Source organism: Oncorhynchus keta, unplaced genomic scaffold (assembly GCF_023373465.1).
Source record: "Oncorhynchus keta strain PuntledgeMale-10-30-2019 unplaced genomic scaffold, Oket_V2 Un_contig_3627_pilon_pilon, whole genome shotgun sequence".
Classification (NCBI taxonomy): domain Eukaryota; kingdom Metazoa; phylum Chordata; class Actinopteri; order Salmoniformes; family Salmonidae; genus Oncorhynchus; species Oncorhynchus keta.
The window spans coordinates 148,941-170,201 of NW_026287341.1; the positions used below are offsets into that span (position 1 = coordinate 148,941).

The 21,261-nt window shown below is 43.3% G+C and overlaps 1 protein-coding gene across 1 annotated transcript; it reads left to right on the forward strand.

The window, feature by feature from the left end:
- Positions 1–526: 526 nt before the first annotated feature.
- Positions 527–20,873, forward strand: ccnf (cyclin F). The gene is made up of 17 exons (XM_052508447.1): positions 527–794; positions 1,723–1,877; positions 2,307–2,413; positions 2,540–2,607; positions 2,734–2,930; positions 3,770–3,823; positions 6,585–6,689; positions 6,856–6,933; positions 10,316–10,470; positions 10,806–10,970; positions 11,392–11,515; positions 11,736–11,916; positions 12,499–12,586; positions 15,251–15,350; positions 15,910–16,043; positions 16,940–17,121; positions 18,063–20,873. Exons 1-17 carry the CDS (start codon positions 782–784, stop codon positions 18,539–18,541), a joined length of 2,385 nt encoding a protein of 794 aa, XP_052364407.1. The 5' UTR covers positions 527–781; the 3' UTR covers positions 18,542–20,873.
- Positions 20,874–21,261: the final 388 nt, after the last annotated feature.

Below are 21,261 nucleotides of genomic sequence, written 5' to 3' on the forward strand. Positions count from 1 at the left end.
TAACCGTCTTAAAATACAGTTCAATTTCTTTTTGTAGGGTACGAAAATGTGTTTTTCTGTTTGTAAATTTACATTTGTGTATATGAAATTTGGCCAAAAGAATAATGAAATTAATTACATAAAAATGATTCCGCTTATTTCTATTGTATGTAAAGAATCCAAACAGTACATCTCTCCACAATAGTGTAAAATCTTCATAAATGTGTTCAATTATAAACCGACTGATGTCTTGCACAACATATCCCAAGTTTCAATCCAAGAGGCCGGGCGCTGGCCGACGTCATCATGTTTGGTTACCCCTTTTACCAATAAAATGTATCAATTTGGAAGCGCGTACTTCGAAAATGGTTTCATATTATCCAATCAGTGGTCTTTATTTAATTATTTGTATCGACAAACCAATCGAAGTTGTCGTTCTTCTCCTAGACGAATCGGAAGCTCGTTAGATAATAGCTGGGCGTACTCGTTTTTCGCCAATGAAATCGAAGTTGATGTTTAAACTCTGCGCGCGGGCGGTGCTTAGCCAATTTTGGGAGGATCTCAAAAGTTGAGAGGGATGCATGCATGGATTTGAATTCATGCTATTAATTTCACAACATCCCATCAAGCTAGACAGCGCTCTCAAGATGTCTTTTTGAATTAGACAAATTTATAATTCATTGGAATTACCATAGTTTATAACACAAGTTATATTTACTCGTATTTTGTTCACTGTCAGCTTTGTGGTTGCACAACTTTAACGCTAGGGAGCTTGCGGTATTTAAGGTGATCTCTCCACGAAATGAAAGTAAGCGGTAAGTATCTCCTACTCAATTAGCTACGGTGTGAATGTGCCATCTAACATGTAAAAACGTTAGGTTAGAGAACTTGCATTGTGTGAGAGTGGATAGCATGAAAGTTTTATAGCTACAGTAGATAGCTGACTTGATAACGTTAGCAGCTAACTAGCCTGCTAGCTAGCTATCTGTTATGGTTTGCTGATGTAATGATGGCTAGTTAGTTAGCTAGCTACTGGTACACAGCTTGGTGCCAGTACTAGAGCCAGTCGTTAGTTCAGTGGCTAACGTTATAAATGTGCCTTATTTGAAACTAAAGCATTCGTAACATTTATATAATAGTTAGCTACGTTGTAAAGTCATTACATTTGTGTGGTTTTGAAAGCCCCGCAAATAGATAATTAACTTTTTGGGATTTAAATCTAAGAAGCTTTACAGTTGATGTTAAATGTACCTAGTTTTGAGGAGGGAAATTTGGGCGCTGAGTTAAGCTGAACTCAAACATTAGCCAGAACTTGGCAAGCTAATTAGTCAAAATAGATTCCATTGGTTATAACTACCGATATATCATAACATTTTATAATATATCAGTTATATCTAACTGGGTCACTTTTGCCTAATTTGATTTAGTTTGAGCCAGCAAGCTGTAGCAAACGTGAACTGACTTTCAGGTGGGAATTACTGTCTCTTGTGCAGCATATAGATGAGAACTGTAAACAAATACTATTAAATAAGTGGTGTATGAAACTATGTCAGTAATAAACGGTGTCCCCACAGTTGGAGACTAAATGTATGGGGGCACTGTGTGAGTAGGAGTTAGTTTATTTGGAGGGTCAGTTGAGTTGGAAAGAGGGAGGTTTTTTTTGCTGTTGATGGGTATCTGTATCTAAAATGGCAAGGGTGATAAAATAAAAGTATACTTCTCCCCTCTCTCTCTCATCTTTAGTGCTACACTGTCGTTGTTCCAAATGCTTCACGGTTCCAGCACGGAAGCGGGTCCGTAAGCGTGTTCCAGCCCTAACACTGCTGTCTCTTCCCGAAGAGGTGCTTCTGTGTGTTCTCCAATGCCTCTCTGCTGAGGACCTGCTGGCTGTCAGAGCTGTGAGTCTCACAAACACACACATGGTCTTGTTTAACTCATCTTGTGGAGATATACAATCCAGTCCCATTCAAAATCCAATTTTCCTTAACATTAACCTGAACCAAATTTTGTTTTGTTTGCTATTATTGTGGGTACTTCTGGTCCCCGTAAGTTAAAGACGTGAACACACACATCTAAAACACACACACACACTCTCTTAACAATTGAACATCCTATGGAGTAAACATAATTTGAGGGAGTCTCTTCTGAACATCTTGTCACCACCTGAATTGGTGAGTCACAATGTGTATCAGTCTCCTCCTGTATACTCCTCCTTTAGCATGTATAAGGTTATGTTTACTCAGTTATTGAAAGGAAGAAGAATATTTTGAACATGCATGGAGGATTGCCATGTTGGAGGCTAACTGAGGCATTTGGTTATCTCCCAGGTACACTCTCAGCTCCGTGACATCATTGATAACCACTCTAGTGTTTGGGCCCGGGTCAGTTTCAGGGATACCTGGCCATCCCCCAACACAGTCTGGCTCTTTGAGAGGTAGGATGGACTCCTCCCACACCCAAACCCTGACCTCGACTCTGTACATCTTCCAATGTCAGTTTCACATGAGGGAGACTGAAAGTGCGCATACATACCCTAATATGTTTCTGTGTCCTCTTTCAGGGCCGCAGAGAAGGGGAACTTTGAGGCAGCTGTGAAACTAGGGATTGCATATTTGTACAATGAAGGACGTAAGTCTCACTGCACTTGTCATCCATTGTTTCTCATTGTATTGGTTATGAGGTTGCTCGGTGATTGACATTGACCAAATCACTTAATTAATTATTGTATAATAATCACCCTCTTCTCTGTCCCAGCGTTGCTGAGTGATGAAGGGCGTGCCGACGTGTGCGGCCGGAAGGCATCCCAGTTCTTCAGCCTGGCGGAGAGCCTGCGTTCCCCTACCGCCGACCCCTTCATCTGGGTGTTCATCCGCCCGCCCTGGTCCCCCACTGGGAGCTGCTGCAAGGCTGTGGTGTTTGACAGGCTCAAGGCGGAGTGTGAAACCAATGTGGTAAGTGTTTACCAGGCTAGGCCTGGTTGAGCTTGCCTGGGGAGATGGGCAGCCATAGACAAAGCCAACCTCAGCAACCATCACTGTCCTCTCCCTTGGTTTCTGTTGGAAAAACACACGTTTAGTACAATACCCTGGATACAAATTAGAGGGCTGTTTTACCCATAGAAATATAATGAGTAATGTTGAATCTGTTTCTATGGTTGTGCCTTCCTGGTTTATTCACTCAGAGCTTTCCATCCATGATCAACACTGATTAAGATGTGTAAAGGCGGCAGGTAGCCTAGGGTTTTAAGAGGGTTGTGCCAGTAACCGAAAGGTCGCTGGTTCGAATCCCGAGCCGACTCGGTGAATGCGCCCTTGAGGAAGGCACTTAACCCTAATTGCTTCTGTAAGTCACTCTGGGTAAGAGTGTCTGCTAAATTACTAAAATGTAGGCATCACACTGCATGGGAAGAAAGGAGAGGTGGATTCGGAAACATGTTGCTACCAAAAAAGTCTGCTGAAGGCCAACAGGACCTTGGTAATGAAGACATGGGGAGAAACTTATGCTGCTTTGTGCAACGCTGTGTCTCGCCCCCCTTTTATTTCTGACCAAAAGTTCTACCCCTTATAGCCTGTTTTTTTCTGTCCTCTCTTGTGGTGCCCTGCATGTATCACCTCTGTTTTGTAGATTTTTATAAATAGACGAGCCCATCTTTGCTCAATGGAATGAATGGACTTTAATTCAAAATTCAATGTTTCTATAAAAAAATTGTTTTGTAGACTATAAGGTTGTGCTTAACAATGCTTTCATTAGGCTACATTTTCACATTTTGCTGTTTTTTATTTTTTTGTAGGAGAGGAGGGGTACGTTGCTGCACTGTCTGGCCAGAGTCCTCCAGCTTTTTGATGTAAGTGTACACACACCACTGCAAGTCTTCCAGAAAGGCAGAGGCGTTAGTGTGGTGATTTTTGTAGTGACAGCCGTCATCCATTTCTATGGTAACCAAACCAAAACACAGTTCGTTAGTTTCTGATGAGGCTGTGAAGACACTGTCACCTTCTAGGCAGCCCTGCTCGTCATCAGCCCAGTTAGGATAAATGTTTTCTCCCTCTTCTTCACTTATTGATTGCTCGCTACGCACCTCATTGTTTCTGCTCTCCCATGAACCCACACGGCTCTTTTAAAGCAGCTTTGTTTCAGTAATAATTTTACATACCAACAATCCTTGATGACTCTCTGACATTCAGGGGTTGTTATGCGTGTGTGTACAGTTGAGGTCAGAAGTTTACGTACACTTAGTCTGGAGTCATTAAAACTAGTTTTTCAACCACTCCACAAATTTGTTCACAAACTATAGTTTTTGCAAGACGGTTAGGACATCTACTTTTTGCGTAACACGTAATTTTTCCAGCAATTGTTTACAGACAATTATTTCAATTATACTTCACTATCACAATTCTAGTGGTTCAGAGGTTTACTTACATTAAGTTGACTGTGCTTTTAAACAGCTTGGAAAATTCCAGAAAATGAAGTCATAGCTTTAGAAGCTTTTGATAGGCTAATGGACATCATTTGAGTCAATTGGAGGTGTACCTGTGGATGTATTTCAAGGCCTACCTTCAAACTCAGTGACTCTTTGCTTGACATCATGGGAAAATCAAAAGAAATCACTGAAGACCTCAGACATTTTTTTGTAGTCTTCCACAAGTCTGGTTCATCATTGGGAGCAATTTCCAAACGCCTGAAGGTACCACGTTCATCTGTACAAACAATAGTACGCAAGTAAAACACCGTGTGACCACGCAGCTGCCATACCACTCAGGAAGGAGACACGTTTTTTCTCCTAGAGATGAACGTACTTTGGTGCGAAAAGTGCAAATCAATCCCAGAACAACAGCAAAGGACCTCGTGAAGATGCTGGCGGAAACCGATACAGAAGTATCTATATCCACAGTAAAACGAGTCTTATATCGACACAACCTGAAAGGCCGCTCAGCAAGGAAGAAGCCACTGCTCCAAAACCGCCATAAAAAAGCCAGACTGTGGTTTGCAACTGCACATGGGGACAAAGATTTGTACTTTTTGGAGAAATGTCCTCTGGTCTGATGAAACAAAAATAGAACTTTGGCCATAATGACCGTTGTTATGTTTGGAGGGAAAAGGGAGGCCTGCAAGTTGAAGAACACCATCCGAACCGTGACTCACGGGTGTGGCCTGCCTGTTGTAGGGGTGCTTTGCTGCAGGAAGGACTGGTGCACTTCACAAAATAGATGGCATCATGAGGAAGGAAAATTTACATGGATATATTGAAGCAACATCTGAAGACATCAGGAAGTTAATCTCTCTAGGATAGGGGACGCTTGCGTCCCACTTGGCCAAAATCCAGCGCAAATGCAGCGCGGCAAATTCAAATAAAATTATATAAAAATCAAACTTTCATTAAATCACACATGTAAGATACTAAATTAAAGCTACACTCATTGTGAATCCAGCCAACATGTCAGATTTTAAAAAGGCTTTTCGGCGAAAGCACAAGAAGCTATTATCTGATGATAGCACAACAGTAAACAAAGAGTAGCATATTTCAACCCTGCAGGCGCTACACAAAACGCAGAAATAAAATATAAAACATGCCTTACCTTTGACCAGCTTCTTTTGTTGGCACTCCAATATGTCCCATAAACATCACAATTGGTCCTTTTGTTCGATTAATTCCGTCCATATATATCCAAAATGTCCATTTATTCGGCAGGTTGATCCAGAAAAAAACAGCTTCCAATTTGCGCAATGTCACTACAAAATATCTCAAAAGTTGCCTGTAAATTTTACCCAAAAATGTCAAACTACTTTTTTAATACTACTTTAGGTATTTTTAAACGTTAATAATCGATCAAATTGAAGACTGTCTATCTGTGTTCAATACAGGAAGACAACAAACCAACGCTACTTTTCAAGTCTTGTGCAACTCAACAGTGTTACGCAGTTCCTAGATGGCCGTACTTATTCATTGCACAAAGGAATAACCTCAACCAAATTCCAAAGACTGGTGACATCCAGTGGAAGCGGTAGGAACTGAAAACAAGAGAAAATATTGTTTCCCACTGAGAACTCACTGAACAGACATAGACCTAAAAAAAAAAAATCACAAAGCCCCGACCTCCATCCTATAGAACATTTGTGGGCAGAACTGAAAAAGTGTGTGTGAGCAAGGAGGCCTACAAACCTGACTCAGTTACACCAGCTCTGTCAGGAAGGGGCCAAAATTCACCCAACTTATTGTTGGAAGCTTGTGGAAGGCTACCAGAAACGTTTGACCCAAGTTAAACCATTTAAAGGCAAATCTACCAAATACTAATTGAGTGTATGTAAATTTCTGACCCTCTGGGAATGTGATGAAAGAAATTAAAAGTTGAAATTAATCATTCTCTCTACTATTATTCTGACATTTCACATTCTTAAAATGAAGTGGTGATCTAAACTGACCTAAGACGGGGAATTTTTACTAGGATTAAATGTCAGGAATTGTGAAACAGATATGTAACAAGGTTCTGCATACTCAGAACCCTTTTACATATTCAGTAGGCCTTGTTGTGCTGGATAGAGAGGAGTATTTAATGTGCTGTTTGAAACACTGACTATTGAAACATGTTTTAATCTGTGTGTTTCAGGAGGACGACAAGCGCGCCGAGGCCCTGACACTACTTGAAGAGTCGTCTCAGTCGGGCTGTCTACAGAGCGCTTACCTGCTTTGGGAACATAACCGTAAAACCGCAGTGAGTTTCCCTTCTCTCTGGTTCTCCCATCTCAAAAGGCTTTGTTAATGTTACAATGTATGTTGAGTAGTTAAAGGGTGTAAAATGTGATATAAAACCCCTGTTATGTTGATGTTAGTCAAACAACTATCTCAAAACTTACTGTGGTCCTGTGCTGTCTTCTCAGATGGCGGACCCAGGCAGGTATCTCCAGTTCATACGCACGCTCAGGGACTACGCAGCCAAAGGATGCTGGGAAGCACAGGTGTGTGTCTATTTGGCTTTGTTTACAGAGGCAGGCCAATTCTGATTGTTTATATATAAAATCAGCTGTTTCCAGCTACAATAGTCATTTACAACATCAACAACGTCTACACTGTAATTGATATTTGAATGGACAAAAAAAAATATGCTTTTCTTTCAAAAACAGTAAAATGTCTACGTGACCCTGAACTTTTGAATGGGTGTGTGTGTATGATCAGCAAAAAAATAATGTCCTCTCACTGTCAACTGTGTTTATTTTCTGCAAACTTAACATGTGTAAATATTTGTATGAACATAACAAGATTCAACAACTGAGACATAAACTGAACAAGTTCCACAGACATGTGACTAACAGAAATTGAATGTGTCGCTGAGCAAAGGGGGGGGGGGGTCAAAATAAAATGTAACGGTCAGTATCTGGTGTGGCCACCAGCTGCATTAAGTACTGCAATGCATCTCCTCCTCATGGACTGCACCAGATTTGCCAGTTTTTGCTGTGAGATGTTACCCCTGTCTTCCACCAAGGCACCTGCAAGTTCCCAAACATTTCTGGGGTGGAATGGCCCTAGCCCTTACCCTCTGATCCAACAGGTCCCAGGTGTGCTCAGTGGGATTGAGATCCGGGCTCTTTGCTGGCATGGCAGAACACTGACATTCCTGTCTTGCAGGAAATCACGCACAGAATGAGCAGTATGGCTGGTGGCATTGTCATGCTGGAGGGTCATTTTAGGATGAGCCTGCAGGCAGGGTGCCACATGAGGGAGGAGGATGTCTTCCCTGTAACGTACAGCATTGAGATTGCCTGCATTGACGACAAGCTCAGTCTAATGATGCTATGACTCTGCCCCTCAGACCATGACAGACCCTCCACCTCCAAATCGATCCCGCTCCAGAGTACAGGCCTCGGTGTAACGCTCATTCCTCTGACGATAAACGCAAATCCGACCATCACCCCATGTGAGACAACTGTCTGGTCTTGTGACGGTGGGTTTATGCCCATAGGTGACGTTGTTGCCGGTGATGTCTGGTGAGGATCTGCCTTGCAACAGGCCTACAAGCCCTCAGTCCAGCCACTGATGGGGGATTGTGCATCCTGGTGTAACTCGGGCAGTTGTTGCCGTCCTGGACCTGTCCTGCAGGTGTGATGTACAGATCCTGTGCAGGTGTTGTTACACGTGGTCTGCCACTGCGAGGACAATCGGTTGTTTGTCCTGTCTCCCTGTAGCACTGTCTTAGGTTTTTCACAGTATGGACATTGCAATTTATTTCCATGGCTACAGCTGCAGTCCTCATGCTTCCTTGCAGCATGCCTATCAACACAGATGAGCAGGAACCCTGGGCATCCTTCTTTTGGTGTTTTTCAGAGTCCGTAGACAGGCCTCTTTAGTGTCCTCGGTTTTCATAACTGTGACCTTATTTGCCTACCGTCTGTAAGCTGTTAGTGTCTTAAGCACCGTTCTACAGGTGCATGTTCATTAATTGTTTATGGTTCATTGAACGAGCATGGGAGACTGTGTTTAAACCTTTTACAATGAAGATCTGTGAAGTTATTTAGATTTTTACAAATTATCTTTGAAAGACAAGGTCCTGAAAAGGGGACTTTTTTTGTTTGTTTTGCTGAGTGTGATATATATATATATATATATACACACACACTACCATTCTAAAGTTGGTCATTTAAATATTCCTTGTTTTTGAAAGAAAAGCAATAAAGGCTTGTTCATTAAAATCACATCAAATCGATCAGAAATACAGTGTAGACATTGTTAATGTTGTAAATTACTACTATAGCTGGAAATGGCTTTTTAAAAAGCCACCTGTTATATGGAATATCTACATAGGTGTACAGGGGCACATTATCAGCAACCATTACTCCTGTGTTCCAATGCCACGTTGTGTTAGCTAATCCAAGTTTATCATTTTAAAAGGCTAATTGCAACCTTTTTTGCAATTATGTTTGCACAGTTGAAAACTGTTGTCCTGATTTAAAGAAGCAATAAAACTGTCCTTCTTTAGACTAGTTGAGTATCTGGAGCATCATAATTTGTGGGTTCAATTACAGGCTCAAAATGGCCAGAAACAAATAACTTTCTTCTGAAACTCGTCTACTTGTTCTGAGAAATTAAGGCTATTCCATGCGAGAAATTACCAAGAACCTGAACATCTCGTACATTTCTGTGTACTACTCCCTTCACAGAGTAGCGTAAACGGACCCCAATGAGAATAGAATGAGTGGGAGGCCCCGGTGCACAACTGCGCAAGAGGACAAATATATTAGTGTCTAGTTTGAAAAACAGATGCCTCACAAGTCCTCAACTGGCAGCTTCATTAAATAATACCTGCAAAACACCAGTCTCAACATCAACCGTGAAGACACGACTCCGGGATGCTGGCCTTCTCAGCCATATCTCAGACTGGCCAATTAAAAGGAAATGATTACTATGGATAAAAGAACAAAGACACTGGACAGAGGAAGATTGGAAAAAAAGTTATGGACAAACTAATCTAAGTTTGAGGTGTTTTGATCACAAATAATATTTGTGAGAGGCAGAAAAGATGGAGTGCTTGATGCCATCTGTCAAGCATGGTGGAGGCAATGTGATGGTCTGGAAGTGCTTTGGTGTTGATAAAGTGGGAGATTTGTACAGGGTTAATGGGATCTTGAAGAAGGAAGGTTATCACTCCATTTTGCAACGCCATACCCTGTGGACGTTGCTTAATTGGAGCCAATTTCCTCATAACAGGACAATGACCCAAAGCACAGCTCCAAACAATGCCATAACTGTTTAGTGAAGAAGCAGTCAGCTGGTATTTTGTCTATAATGCGGTGGCCAGCACAGTCACTGGATCTCAACCCTATTGAGCTGTTGTGGGAGCAGCTTGACCATAAGAAGTGCCCATCAAGCCAATCCAACTTGTGGGAGGTGCTTCGGGAAGCATGGGGTGAAACCGCTTCAGATTACCTTAACAAATTGTCAACTAGAATGCCAAAGGTCTGCAAGGCTGTAATTGCTCCAAATGGATGATTCTTTGACAAAGCCAAGTTTGAAGTACAAATCATTATTTCGAACCTCTTGACTGGATAACAAGGACATTTCTAAGTGACCTCCAAACTTTTGTACGGTTGTGTGTCTATATCTCTCCAATGGCATAGACATGATAATGTAGCCGTTGACTAGAACAGGCAGCCCAAATCCACACACAGACAAAATCTATGGTTTTGTTTATTCTCCCAACCATTTTAAAGTGGATTAATTACTGAGGATGTTACTGAGCACAGGTGGTGTTAAAAAAACATTCTCCCTCCTGTGGAGCTTGCCTGGCATGACTTTTGACCTGTGCCCTTTGACCCGTTCTCTCTCTGTGTGTGTGCACGCTTCCAGCTGTCCCTGGCCAAGGTGTGCAGCAGTGACAACCCGCTGGGTCTGGAGCAGAGGGCCTGTGTCGACCTTGTGGCCCAGCTGTTTCGCTCCTGTCCCCCCGTGCCCCGACGCAGGGTGGAGGAGGTGCTCCGACAGGGCATCAACGACACCATGAGGTAACCTACGTTTGGTCTGGAACTGACTGTACCCACACTGAAGATCACTTGACTTCGTACCAATTGTTTTTTATAAATTTTGGTTAAAGACTCGCGTTAAGGGAAAATATTCTTTATTTGAAGGGGCTTTCAAAATTCTAAGCACTCTTAATGACTTGCCTAGTAAAATATAGGTAAAAATACATATGCTATTTACTAACATAACCACATTTTTTCAGGTACATAACATTGATCTCTCTCCTGTGCCTCTCCTCTCCCCTCACTAGGTACATTAGTGTTTATCTTTCGTGTGTCCCCCCTTCTCTAGGTACATAACAGTATTCATCTCTCTCTAGATACATCCTGGTGGACTGGTTGGTGGAGGTAACCACCATGAAGGACTTCTCCAGCCTGACCCTCCACGTGACGGTGGGCTGTGTGGACCGCTACCTGGCCCTGCGCTCCGTGCCCAAGGCCCGCCTGCAGCTGCTGGGCATCGCCTGCATGGTCGTCTGCACGCGGTACGAGACAGAAAAACGTTGGAGGTGGATGTAGCATCATTCGGGTTGGAACGTTCCTGTAATTTTCCCAAAATGTCCAGGTTTTCCACAAATCCTGATTGGGAATGTTTCATCCTGCTTATTCCTTCCTGATTTTGGGAAAGTAGCTGGATTTTTGCAACCCTAAGCATGATACAAACGAGTCAGTATTTTATCCTCTGTAGTCTGCCCCGATGTACAGTACTTCTGTATTCACTGGATCAGCTTTAGCTAAAGGCGGGTGCTCAAGTGCAACAAAACATCTTTCTGAGGGGTTTTCAATGCTCAGAATTATGAGACTGTACGGAAACGACCGTTATATTTACTGGACTAGTTCAGGTCGTCGCCCCCCGTTTCAGTCTGTTTTCTGCCTAATGAATAAGACCCACGTCTCCTTCTCTAGGTACATCAGTAAGGATATCCTGACCATCCGGGAGGCGGTGTGGCTCACAGACAACACCTACAAGTATGAGGACCTGGTCCGCATGATGGGGGAGGTCATCTCTGTGCTGGAGGGCAAGATCAGGGTGAGCGGAGTAAACAGTCTATACCCATCTTATGTCAACATGTTTAGTCTGCCCTGATGATGGCATCTGTATTCGTTTCATCAGTTTGGGTTAAAGGCATCTGTTGAAGTGAAAATATATATTTTTTGTGGGGGGGATGTTCAAAATGATCAACTCTCTTTAGTCCTGTCTAGTAATTTTTATTTCTATGAGTTCAACTCATTTGGTGTTGTCTCAGCAGACTCCCACTCTGCTGGACTACGGCCAGGTGCTGCTGTCTCTGTTACCCCTAGAGCGGCTCAGTGTCCACCTGTTCAGCTACTTGTGTGAGCTCACCTTGCTCTACTCAGCCCTCACTACATACTCCTCAGCCCACCTGGCCAACGCCATCCTGCTGCTCACACGGGCACTGCACCACTACGGTAAGGCGGGCGAACAGGCAGTCAACGGTTGCGTCCCATGGACACAGACCATTTGTCTTCTAAACTCTGTCTACAAACTGATATGTGATCTACCCCGATGATGTATTTCTGTATTCACTTGATCAGCTTCGAACTGAAGTGTAACAAAAAAATCTTTCTGAGGGGGTGGTCTTCAAAATTGAGATTTATCTAAGTGCTGTATCCTCAGTCCCAATGGAGTTGCTCAGTAACCATACATGACACACACACACACACACACACACTGTTGACCTAGGTTTTCAAACACCCCTAGAGCAGTGGTATTCAAACCTTTTCAGCAGGGACTCCATTTTTCTTCCCAGCAGAACTTCTGGGGATCCCATTATTTTCAAAATTTCTTGCAACCCCAATTTTTTGGGGGGCCAACACTGTAGTTCCCTGTTACCCACCCTTTGATTACCTAGTCTAGTTCATCAGCTTCTCATTAAAACTTCTGACGTCTTGATGCTCTAGTGTGTCGCCTTGACCCCTGCTCTAGTGTGTCGCTTTGACCCCTGCTCTAGTGTGTCGCCTTGACCCCTGCTCTTCCTCTCTGCATTGCAGCTCCCATCTGGCCCGTCCAGCTGGCTGAGTATACAGGCTTCTCCAAGCAGGACCTGGTCCCCTGCACTTTACTACTCTATGTCAAGTGGTAAGTTATAATACATGCCACGGACGTCCTAGAAATCACCATAACCGGATATTAAACAGTTCTATATGCATACTAGATACACGGGCTAATGTTAGTCTGGGTTAGAAAGTCTGTTGTCTCTTGTACTGTTCTTTCTCCAATATTTGTTCCCTCTATTTCTCTCCCTTGTAATCCAATGCCTGACAAACAAGGGGTGCTCGCTGGCTTGACTTTGTTCTCATGAGGGTTACCAAGGTGATAGAGGCATATTGGCGGAGGAGGGTGGGTGTATAGCTGTGAAAGCAAAACACACAACCCTCACAGCAATGTCAGCAATTGCATACTAGAGAAAAGAAAATCCTCCATACTGCAATTGCCAGTTTGGCTTGTTTTATGAAGTTTACACATCGTCCAGCTGTAGTCTAAGAGCTTTTGTGGCTATTCATTGTTGACTGAAACCAAGCTGTTTCTATTTTAGCTTGGCTACTGGTTGTGGTAGTAAACAACCTTGTTACTCACCACAGCTAGCCTGCATGCTATCAATAGCCCCTCTTCCTGGAGATCCCCATTGTCCCTCAGCAGCCCATCCTGCTATCAATTAGTATTCTAGCAATTAGCGGTTCTCCCTTCCGTTACTAGTTAACACAGCCACAAAGGCATAAACCCTGCCTGTTTAAAAAAAAAAAAAAAAAAACAAGACCTGAAACCACACTGCTAACCTTGTGCCCAATCCTAACCACACTGCTAACCTTGTGCCCAATCCTAACCACACTGCTAACCTTGTGCCCAATCCTAACCACACTGCTAACCTTGTGCCCAATCCTAACCACACTGCTAACCTTGTGCCCAATCCTAACCACACTGCTAACCTTGTGCCCAATCCTAACCACACTGCTAACCTTGTGCCCAATCCTAACCACACTGCTAACCTTGTGCCACAATCCTGCCCAATCCTAACCACTGCTAACCTTGTGCCCAATCCTAACCACATTTTGTGCCCAATCCTAACCACACTGCTAACCTTGTGCCCAATCCTAACCACACTGCTAACCTTGTGCCCAATCCTAACCACACTGCTAACCTTGTGCCCAATCCTAACCACACTGCTAACCTTGTGCCCAATCCTAACCACACTGCTAACCTTGTGCCCAATCCTAACCACACTGCTAACCTTGTGCCCAATCCTAACCACACTGCTAACCTTGTGCCCAATCCTAACCACACTGCTAACCTTGTGCCCAATCCTAACCACACTGCTAACCTTGTGCCCAATCCTATCCTTAAATGATTTTGTATGTTTATAGCTAATTTTTACTTTGGGGCTGTGTTATCTAGTGGAAGAAAAACAATTCTGGGAAGCAGCAATGGGGGAATGACAGACGGCGGTTAGTTGTGCTAATTCTCTAGTCGCTAATTAGCGCTGTCAGCGCATGATTAGAACAAATCATTAGCTTGTTTAAGATTTTTTTATACTTGTAGTCTTCGTTAGGGGGAATAAGGCAACACTAGCGTACATGCAGGTGTGTTATTGAGAATGTGTTTGTGAGATTACATCTTTATATAACTTGCTGAGATGTTTTTTTTTTTCCATTCCTCGGTTCATCATCCACACACAGTAGTCAATGTGAAGTGCTATTTAAAGGACTGCTCCAGTATTATTACAATCCTGAAGTGTTCTCTGGGCACCATTACTGTAGAACCCCCTGCAGGTCAGAAAGGTAGCAGTTCTGATGAATGCCATGCTGCTTTTCAATATGAGTGTGATTTCCAGCAGGTGAGGAATGCCAATCTCTGTAGTGATTTTAGTTGAAGAGATGAAAGGTTGTGTTTTGGTCCTCTTAGCCCTTTTGATCAGGCTGGGTTTTCTGTCGGTAGGTGGTTTTTACCACATGGGTGGTTAAGACTCCGCCCACTCACAATCTCCCTCACCCCCTCCCTGTCCTTCATGTCCCTGACAGGAGGGCTGTCCGTTGCTGTCTCATTATAAAGCCAGTAAAATGCACCGACTGCTGTTTGTCTTTCACCGCACACGTACAGAGGCCAGCTCCTGCTGTTCTACGTTTTCCCTCCTGCAGTTCTTTGAGCACACTGTAGAAAATCGCATGGAGTCACATACTTATAAAGACAAAGTAGTGTGGTGATTTCTTAGACTGTTGCAAGCCAGCGCTGCAGACAGACAAATTGGACAATGGTATTGATTACAAAATCAGGTTGTTTGTTGGCATGTCCTAAATGGTCTCCGATTCCCTAGTGCACATGTTTTCCAAGGTAGTGCAATGTGTAGGGAGTGGGGTGCCATTTGGGACGCAGACTATCTGCTCCTGTTAACCACGACGTAAATCATCATTAGCGAAGGGCCACAGTGACCCTGATGCAGAGGGCCGTAGGGGTGGGGTGTTGGCTGGGATCGAAAGGTGAGTGGGAGGGAGCTGGACCTAGGGTGTGTGTGGCAGAGAGGGAGGGGGTGTGTTTGCTAAGGACTGTGTGTGTGTGGGGATGACTCACCCTGCACCATACTTGTGTGAGTCAGACGAGTGGGAGGCACTGCACTTTATTGACAACGTCCAATTTTCAAACAAAGTACTATCATATACTGATATGATTTCCCATTGGATGTAACACAGTTGGAGAAACAGACTGGATGATTAATCATCCTCTTCTCTCCTCTCTCTCTCTCTCTGACAGCTTCAGTAAGGATGTACCCAAAGACTACAGGCAAATGTCTCTGACAGGTGTCAAGCAGAGGTTTGAGGACGAGGCCTACCAACACATCAGCAAAGAAAAGGTGAGCTTGTCATCTCCTGACATGGACCGTTGCCTTTTTCAAACTAGTATGTCAAGGCGAAGTGCACAGTGCTGGGCTGCTGGCCTGGATATTCTCCTTTTGGCTGTACTGGTGGTGTGCACATCGTAGCAAAACTAGGGATGGGAATTGCCAGGGACCTCGCAATATGACATTATCACAATACTTAGGTGCTGACATATGTATTGTGATTCGGTGTTCCAAACATTGGTCACTATATGTCTGTTACAGAGCGCATGAGAACGAGTTTTGATTGGCAAAAAAAAAATAGTTATAGGATGAAAAATAGTGAGTTTTTGTACAGGTACAGCTGACTAGTGCTAGCTAACGTTACCTAGTGTTCTTTCTTTTTTACAAATCAATATTTGAAGTCAAAATATCAATATAATGTTGTCCCCTCTATCACTAGGCAAAGAAAAACAAGATGTCCTTATTGGACAAATTCAGATGGTACCTCTCAGTTGAAGAGCTTTGTCTTCCAGTTCGTGCCTAGATAACACTACCCTAACCAGTGTGTTTGTGTACCTGTGTTCTCTCCCAGGTGATTGATTTCAAGGAGCTGTGTCAGGTCCTGGAGGTCCCGGAGGTGGAACCCTACATGGTGCTGCCCAGCCCCACGGGCCAGCCAGCTGACATCCACACCTTCCTCTCCTCCCCCTCCAGCAACAGCAAGAGGTGGGTTACTACCGTTAAGCCACTCAAATGTGAGAGCAATATAATGATTAGCTCCACCGTGCTCTCTTTTATAGGCCAGGGAGGATTTTCCTCTGTCCAATCCTTGCCAAGTGTCTAGGCAGATTGTCAACGCTAGGGGTTAATTTGGGATTGGGCAAGTGTGACCACTCTCACGTAGCCTTTTTATGGTGGTTGTCCGGCGCTGGTCTCATCCAAAAAAGTGCTTTCAAACCAAAGTTGTTTGTTTATGCGGTACTGAGTAATTGCCATCTGCCCACGAGACCACAATGGAAATAAATATTAAACTTTGTCATCCTTTATGACTTTATTAACAATTTTAAAAACATTGATGAATAAACTAAACTAAGAAGACTCAGTAGCATCAAATAGGTTACATGTTTTCATGCAAAAAAAACCCAAATCTCCACAAAGAAAATCTGCAAGTTTTCATACCAGTGGTGTTTCTGCCGAACGGCCTGCCTGACGATGTAGTGCACACGATGTACCTTTTGGCTAAGCCTTTCATGTACCGAATAAAAATCTAAAGTCCAGTGCATTTTCCACTTTACAGCTTTTTGACAAAACTAAAAATCTGTGTAAAACAAACTATTCCTACCTGCAGGACAGGCTTGTCTACATGAGATTTATTATGGAGAAGACTGGGAATATTTCTATTAGTGAAGCATCGATCATCATGTCAACAGAATAAGACCCTCTATTTCTTGGGAAGGAGCATCAAGCTCATCACTGCACTTTCACCACCCTGTGACATTCTTCATAACTTCCATCTGTAGCCTAATAAACTGCATGACTTCCCCAGTCCTAGTAAGAGGACCACACACCATATCGCGTGACCCTAAGCTTACTTGGATAAATATGCTGTTTCTCTCCCCCAGGAGACGGGAGGAGTCCTTGCCTGTGCACCGAGGCAGCTTTGTGGCCACACCCACGGCTGAGCTGTCCACTCAGGAAGAGACCCTGGTGGGGGACATGCTGGACTGGAGCCTGGACACCTCATGCTCCGGATACGAGGGGGACCAGGAGAGCGAAGGAGAGAAGGAGGCCAAGGAGGGAGAGAGTGAGTGGAGGGTATCAACTATATGAGTTCTGATCATTTATGAGTTCTGATCATTTATGATCAGCTCTTTACCAGGGGTGTATTCACTAGGAACCAAACCGGGAGGGACCTACCTGAATGTGTCCAATAAGAAACGCCTGTTTTTTGTTTTCCATTGCAAAGCTTGCACTAATGAATACACTCCAGCCCTATCTAGAGATGGGGGTTAATGGAAGACGAGTGTCATGCTGGCCATTAGATGTAGTGACATCACTATGTACTGGAAGACATAGTCAGACATCATTCTCCTTATGTGGGGTACAGACCAGACTGCTCAGAGGCAGACGCATGCAAAACGCAGCATCATATGATGCAAAATGCATCGTACCGGCGGCTGTATTTCTGTATTTTGAAAGTTTTATATCTTGAGAAATCTATTGCGCAATTGTTTTTCACTACATCAGCAATGGACTAATGAAACAAATACAAAGAGTTAGTGTGGCGTTGTCCTTTTAAGGCATCCATAATTCATAGTGACGGGGAGGAAATCGATAGTTGTGTATATCAATATTTCAGGATGATTATTATATCGATATTTGACTCCGAAGTATGGATTTGTGAATAAATAAATAAAAAATAATAATTGACTGTAGCTAGCGCTAGTCCGCTCTACTGCGCCAAAACTCCCGTAGCTTGTTTTCCACCTTAAAAAATATAAATAGTGATCAATATATTTTCAGCTCTTTTATTTCCGTAACTGATCAAAACTCGTTTTCTCATGTTCTCTTATCTGCAGCAGACATAGTGAGCAATATGTTGGCAACCTCAAATCGCAATACATATAGAATCATGATATCGTGTGGTCCCAATAATTGACATGGGTTGGATTTTTGTTTACATGAGGTCACTACACTCACTATGAATGATATGCTGCCAAGCTAACAGTATCTTCTTCTGTGTAGCCTCTGTTCTGGCCATGACACTGGAGCTAGCAACGGAGCCCGAGGACTCCAAACTGCACTGCCGAGCCCTCTCCAGCGACGATGACAGTTTCTGTGAGGGGAACAAAGAGGAAGAGGAGTATGAAGGGGAGGGGAGTGCCAGGAGCCGACTGCGAGAGCCCCTCTCCTCATTCATCACAACCGACTTCCACAGCTCAGGCTACTCCTCTGTCCAGAGTGCCAGCCCTTCCTCCAATTCCTCTTCACTCCTGATGCCCTGCTCCTTCACGGCGCTGCCTCCGGACCCCACTCCAGGCTCCGCCTCCAGCATCACGGTGGCTCTGCCTGGGTTCCGCCTCCTGGTGCCGGTGCAAAGACCCCGGGCTGCAGCTCGCAAACAGGTAAAGAGGAAGAACGCAGCAGCTCACAGCGGAGGGGAGAGGGAAGGGGAGGATGAAGAGGTGGTATATGCCTCAAGTGTAGGTTTCCTAAGCCTGTAAGCACTGACTTGACTCACCGTTGAATGGATTCAGATGATTTTCTACCACCCTGCCTCAACTTCACCCTCTTTTGCCATGGTCGCGTTCATTAGGCACCAAACTGAAGACAAACAGACCCAAAAGTAAAGGGACTACCTGGACTTGTCCAATAAGAAATGATAATTTCTGTCTCCTGTTGAAAAAGTTTAAATGTTCCTGCCCTAATGAACACGAACCAGGAGCACTTCTGTCGTTGACAATATTCTTCATTCCATGAAGGCCTGAAATCTGCACTGGTTCCTGGAACGCCATAAGATCACAAATACCTGTTGTAAGCTTTACACACAAACTCAAACGGTCTCTCCAGAATCCAGTCTTTTAAAATGTTGTTACATTCCGCACGAGTAAACAGACATCTTCTGCTTGAGAAAGATCAGATGGCTCCCTCTCATATTTCACTGACTTCGCTTGTATCCCAAATGACACCCTATTCCCTATGTAGTGCACTACTTTGACTAGATTCCTGTTCAAATGTGGTGCACTGCATAGGGAAGAGGGTGTCATTTGTGAGACTACCTTCATCAGCTGAAAAACCATTGGAACAGCTCTTCACTATCCACCTCATGACTTTGTTACATTGCATTGATCCAGATTGTGTTCCGCGCTGGTTTCACACATTGACTTTTGCAACAACAACCTATCTCAGATGTCAAAGGATTGCAGCTACCACCTAAAAAAAAGACACCTCATGGACCATTTTGAAATATGTCTGTATGAAGTCTTCCACATGTGAAAAGAACCACAACCTGCATTGTTGACTGTATTTGATTACAATTATTAATCAATGCAACAGTTTTTTTTTGTTCTGCTCTCTGCAACTCTTCTGATGTTGGGAGTTTCATGAATCCCTGTTTTATACCAGTGAAGAGATTCTGATATGCACTGCCTGTACAGAATGGTCAGGAGTTGGCTACTCTGTACTAGCCTGGGATCCAAATTGAGTAGTGAAACAAAGCCATGTTCAGTTTGGATTCCAGGCTCGATCTGTACTTTAGATATCTACTATTGTGTAGTCTAAAGCCTTATTTTGAGTCTGAATTTTCTCTGATCCATTTTTGTCATTGGTTTGTTCACATACCAAAGGTACTTTAAAACTTAATTGAGGGGACTATCGGTGGGTAAATAGCTTTTACCTGTAAAGACTGATATGATAGTAATTCAAGCGTACGGAAATACATTCTTAGCTATAGTTTTGTATGTACTGTACATGTGCTGCATGTACTGTACTGTTTAGAGTTGGAGCACAGGAGAGAACCTATACTACAGGAAAAAATCAATTCTACAAGCTTTAACAAGAGCAAGGTTTTGAAAACAGCATAACATTTTGTAGAAGCAGAATATTTCAGTCATCCCCACCACCCCTAACCTTTGACCCCATAACACCTAATTTCATGGGTGAGAGCACATGATTGCATCTGTCTGTTAGAAACCACTAAAATTGATGCCCTAGAAATATAATAGATGATATAGATTGTATTTCTATGGTTCAATCATCAGTGATGTCATCTGAACATTGAGCCATGAACATTGACCAATGAGGTCACAGTTTAGTAACTAAGAGGTGCACAGTGCGACATGAAATTTGGAGTTCAGAACATCTAACAAGTTTTGTCAAAGCAAGTCTATTCGTTTTGCCCACCGTTTCTCCCAATGGGTTCGTCTTGAATGAGGTCTGGCACTTCTATTGAATAAGGAGTGTTTGTTTTTCCACAGTGATGTTTTCTATGCTTGAACAATCAACTACTAATGTTATTCCATTAAGTGGAGTTGCATTGCCTCCTTTTGGGGAAACGGACGTGAAGACACTAAAAGGCAAATGATTACTTGATGTGTTGATAAGTACTGTATGCCTACATCAGGACACAGAGTCCTTGGGCTCCGACTGAAATGTCATCCTATTCCATATGTAAGTGCACTTCTTTTGCCCGCAGCCCCATTGGTCTCTGGTCAAAGTAGGGCACTGAATAGGGTGCCATTTCAGACACAACCCTTGTGCACAAATGATTGTGACTGTAAATATGTTTTTAAAACTGTTAGGTCAGACTCTTATGTCCCTGGTCTGTTATGTACATATGTAAATGTGGCGGGGGGAAGAAAGAACTGTGACAATATGCCTTTTACTTGAAATTGGATGATTGGTTCTGGCTTCATTCCAAGAAGGACATGTCTTTTTCTACATAAAGGTTGACATTTGGCTTGTTTTTTGTCTACATTGTACCATCAAGTGACTTGTGTGAAGATATTTCTGTGCACCCGGTATCAATTTCTATTAAAACAAGCATGTGGACTTGCAGATGTATGTGTTGAATATTAGCTTTGACTGGCACTCCCTCAACCTGTTCCACCCTTTTTAACTGCCCTGCCCAGGGAGCAGTACGACCGCCAGGGGGCCACACCCGGAGCGTTCACACATGCACTTGAATATTTTAATTGAACCTTTAAGTAGGCAAGTCAGTTAAGAACATTCTTATTTACAATGATGGCCGAACCCGGACGATGTTGGGCCAATTGTGCGATGCCCTATGGGAATCCCAATCAGGGCTGGTTGTGATACAGCCTGGATTCAAAGCCAGAGTGTCTGTAGTGATGTCTCTAACACTGATATGCAGTGCCTTAGACTGCTGTGCCACTCGGTAGTTAAAAATACACTATGTATGCACATGAATTTATGTGCAAAGAGT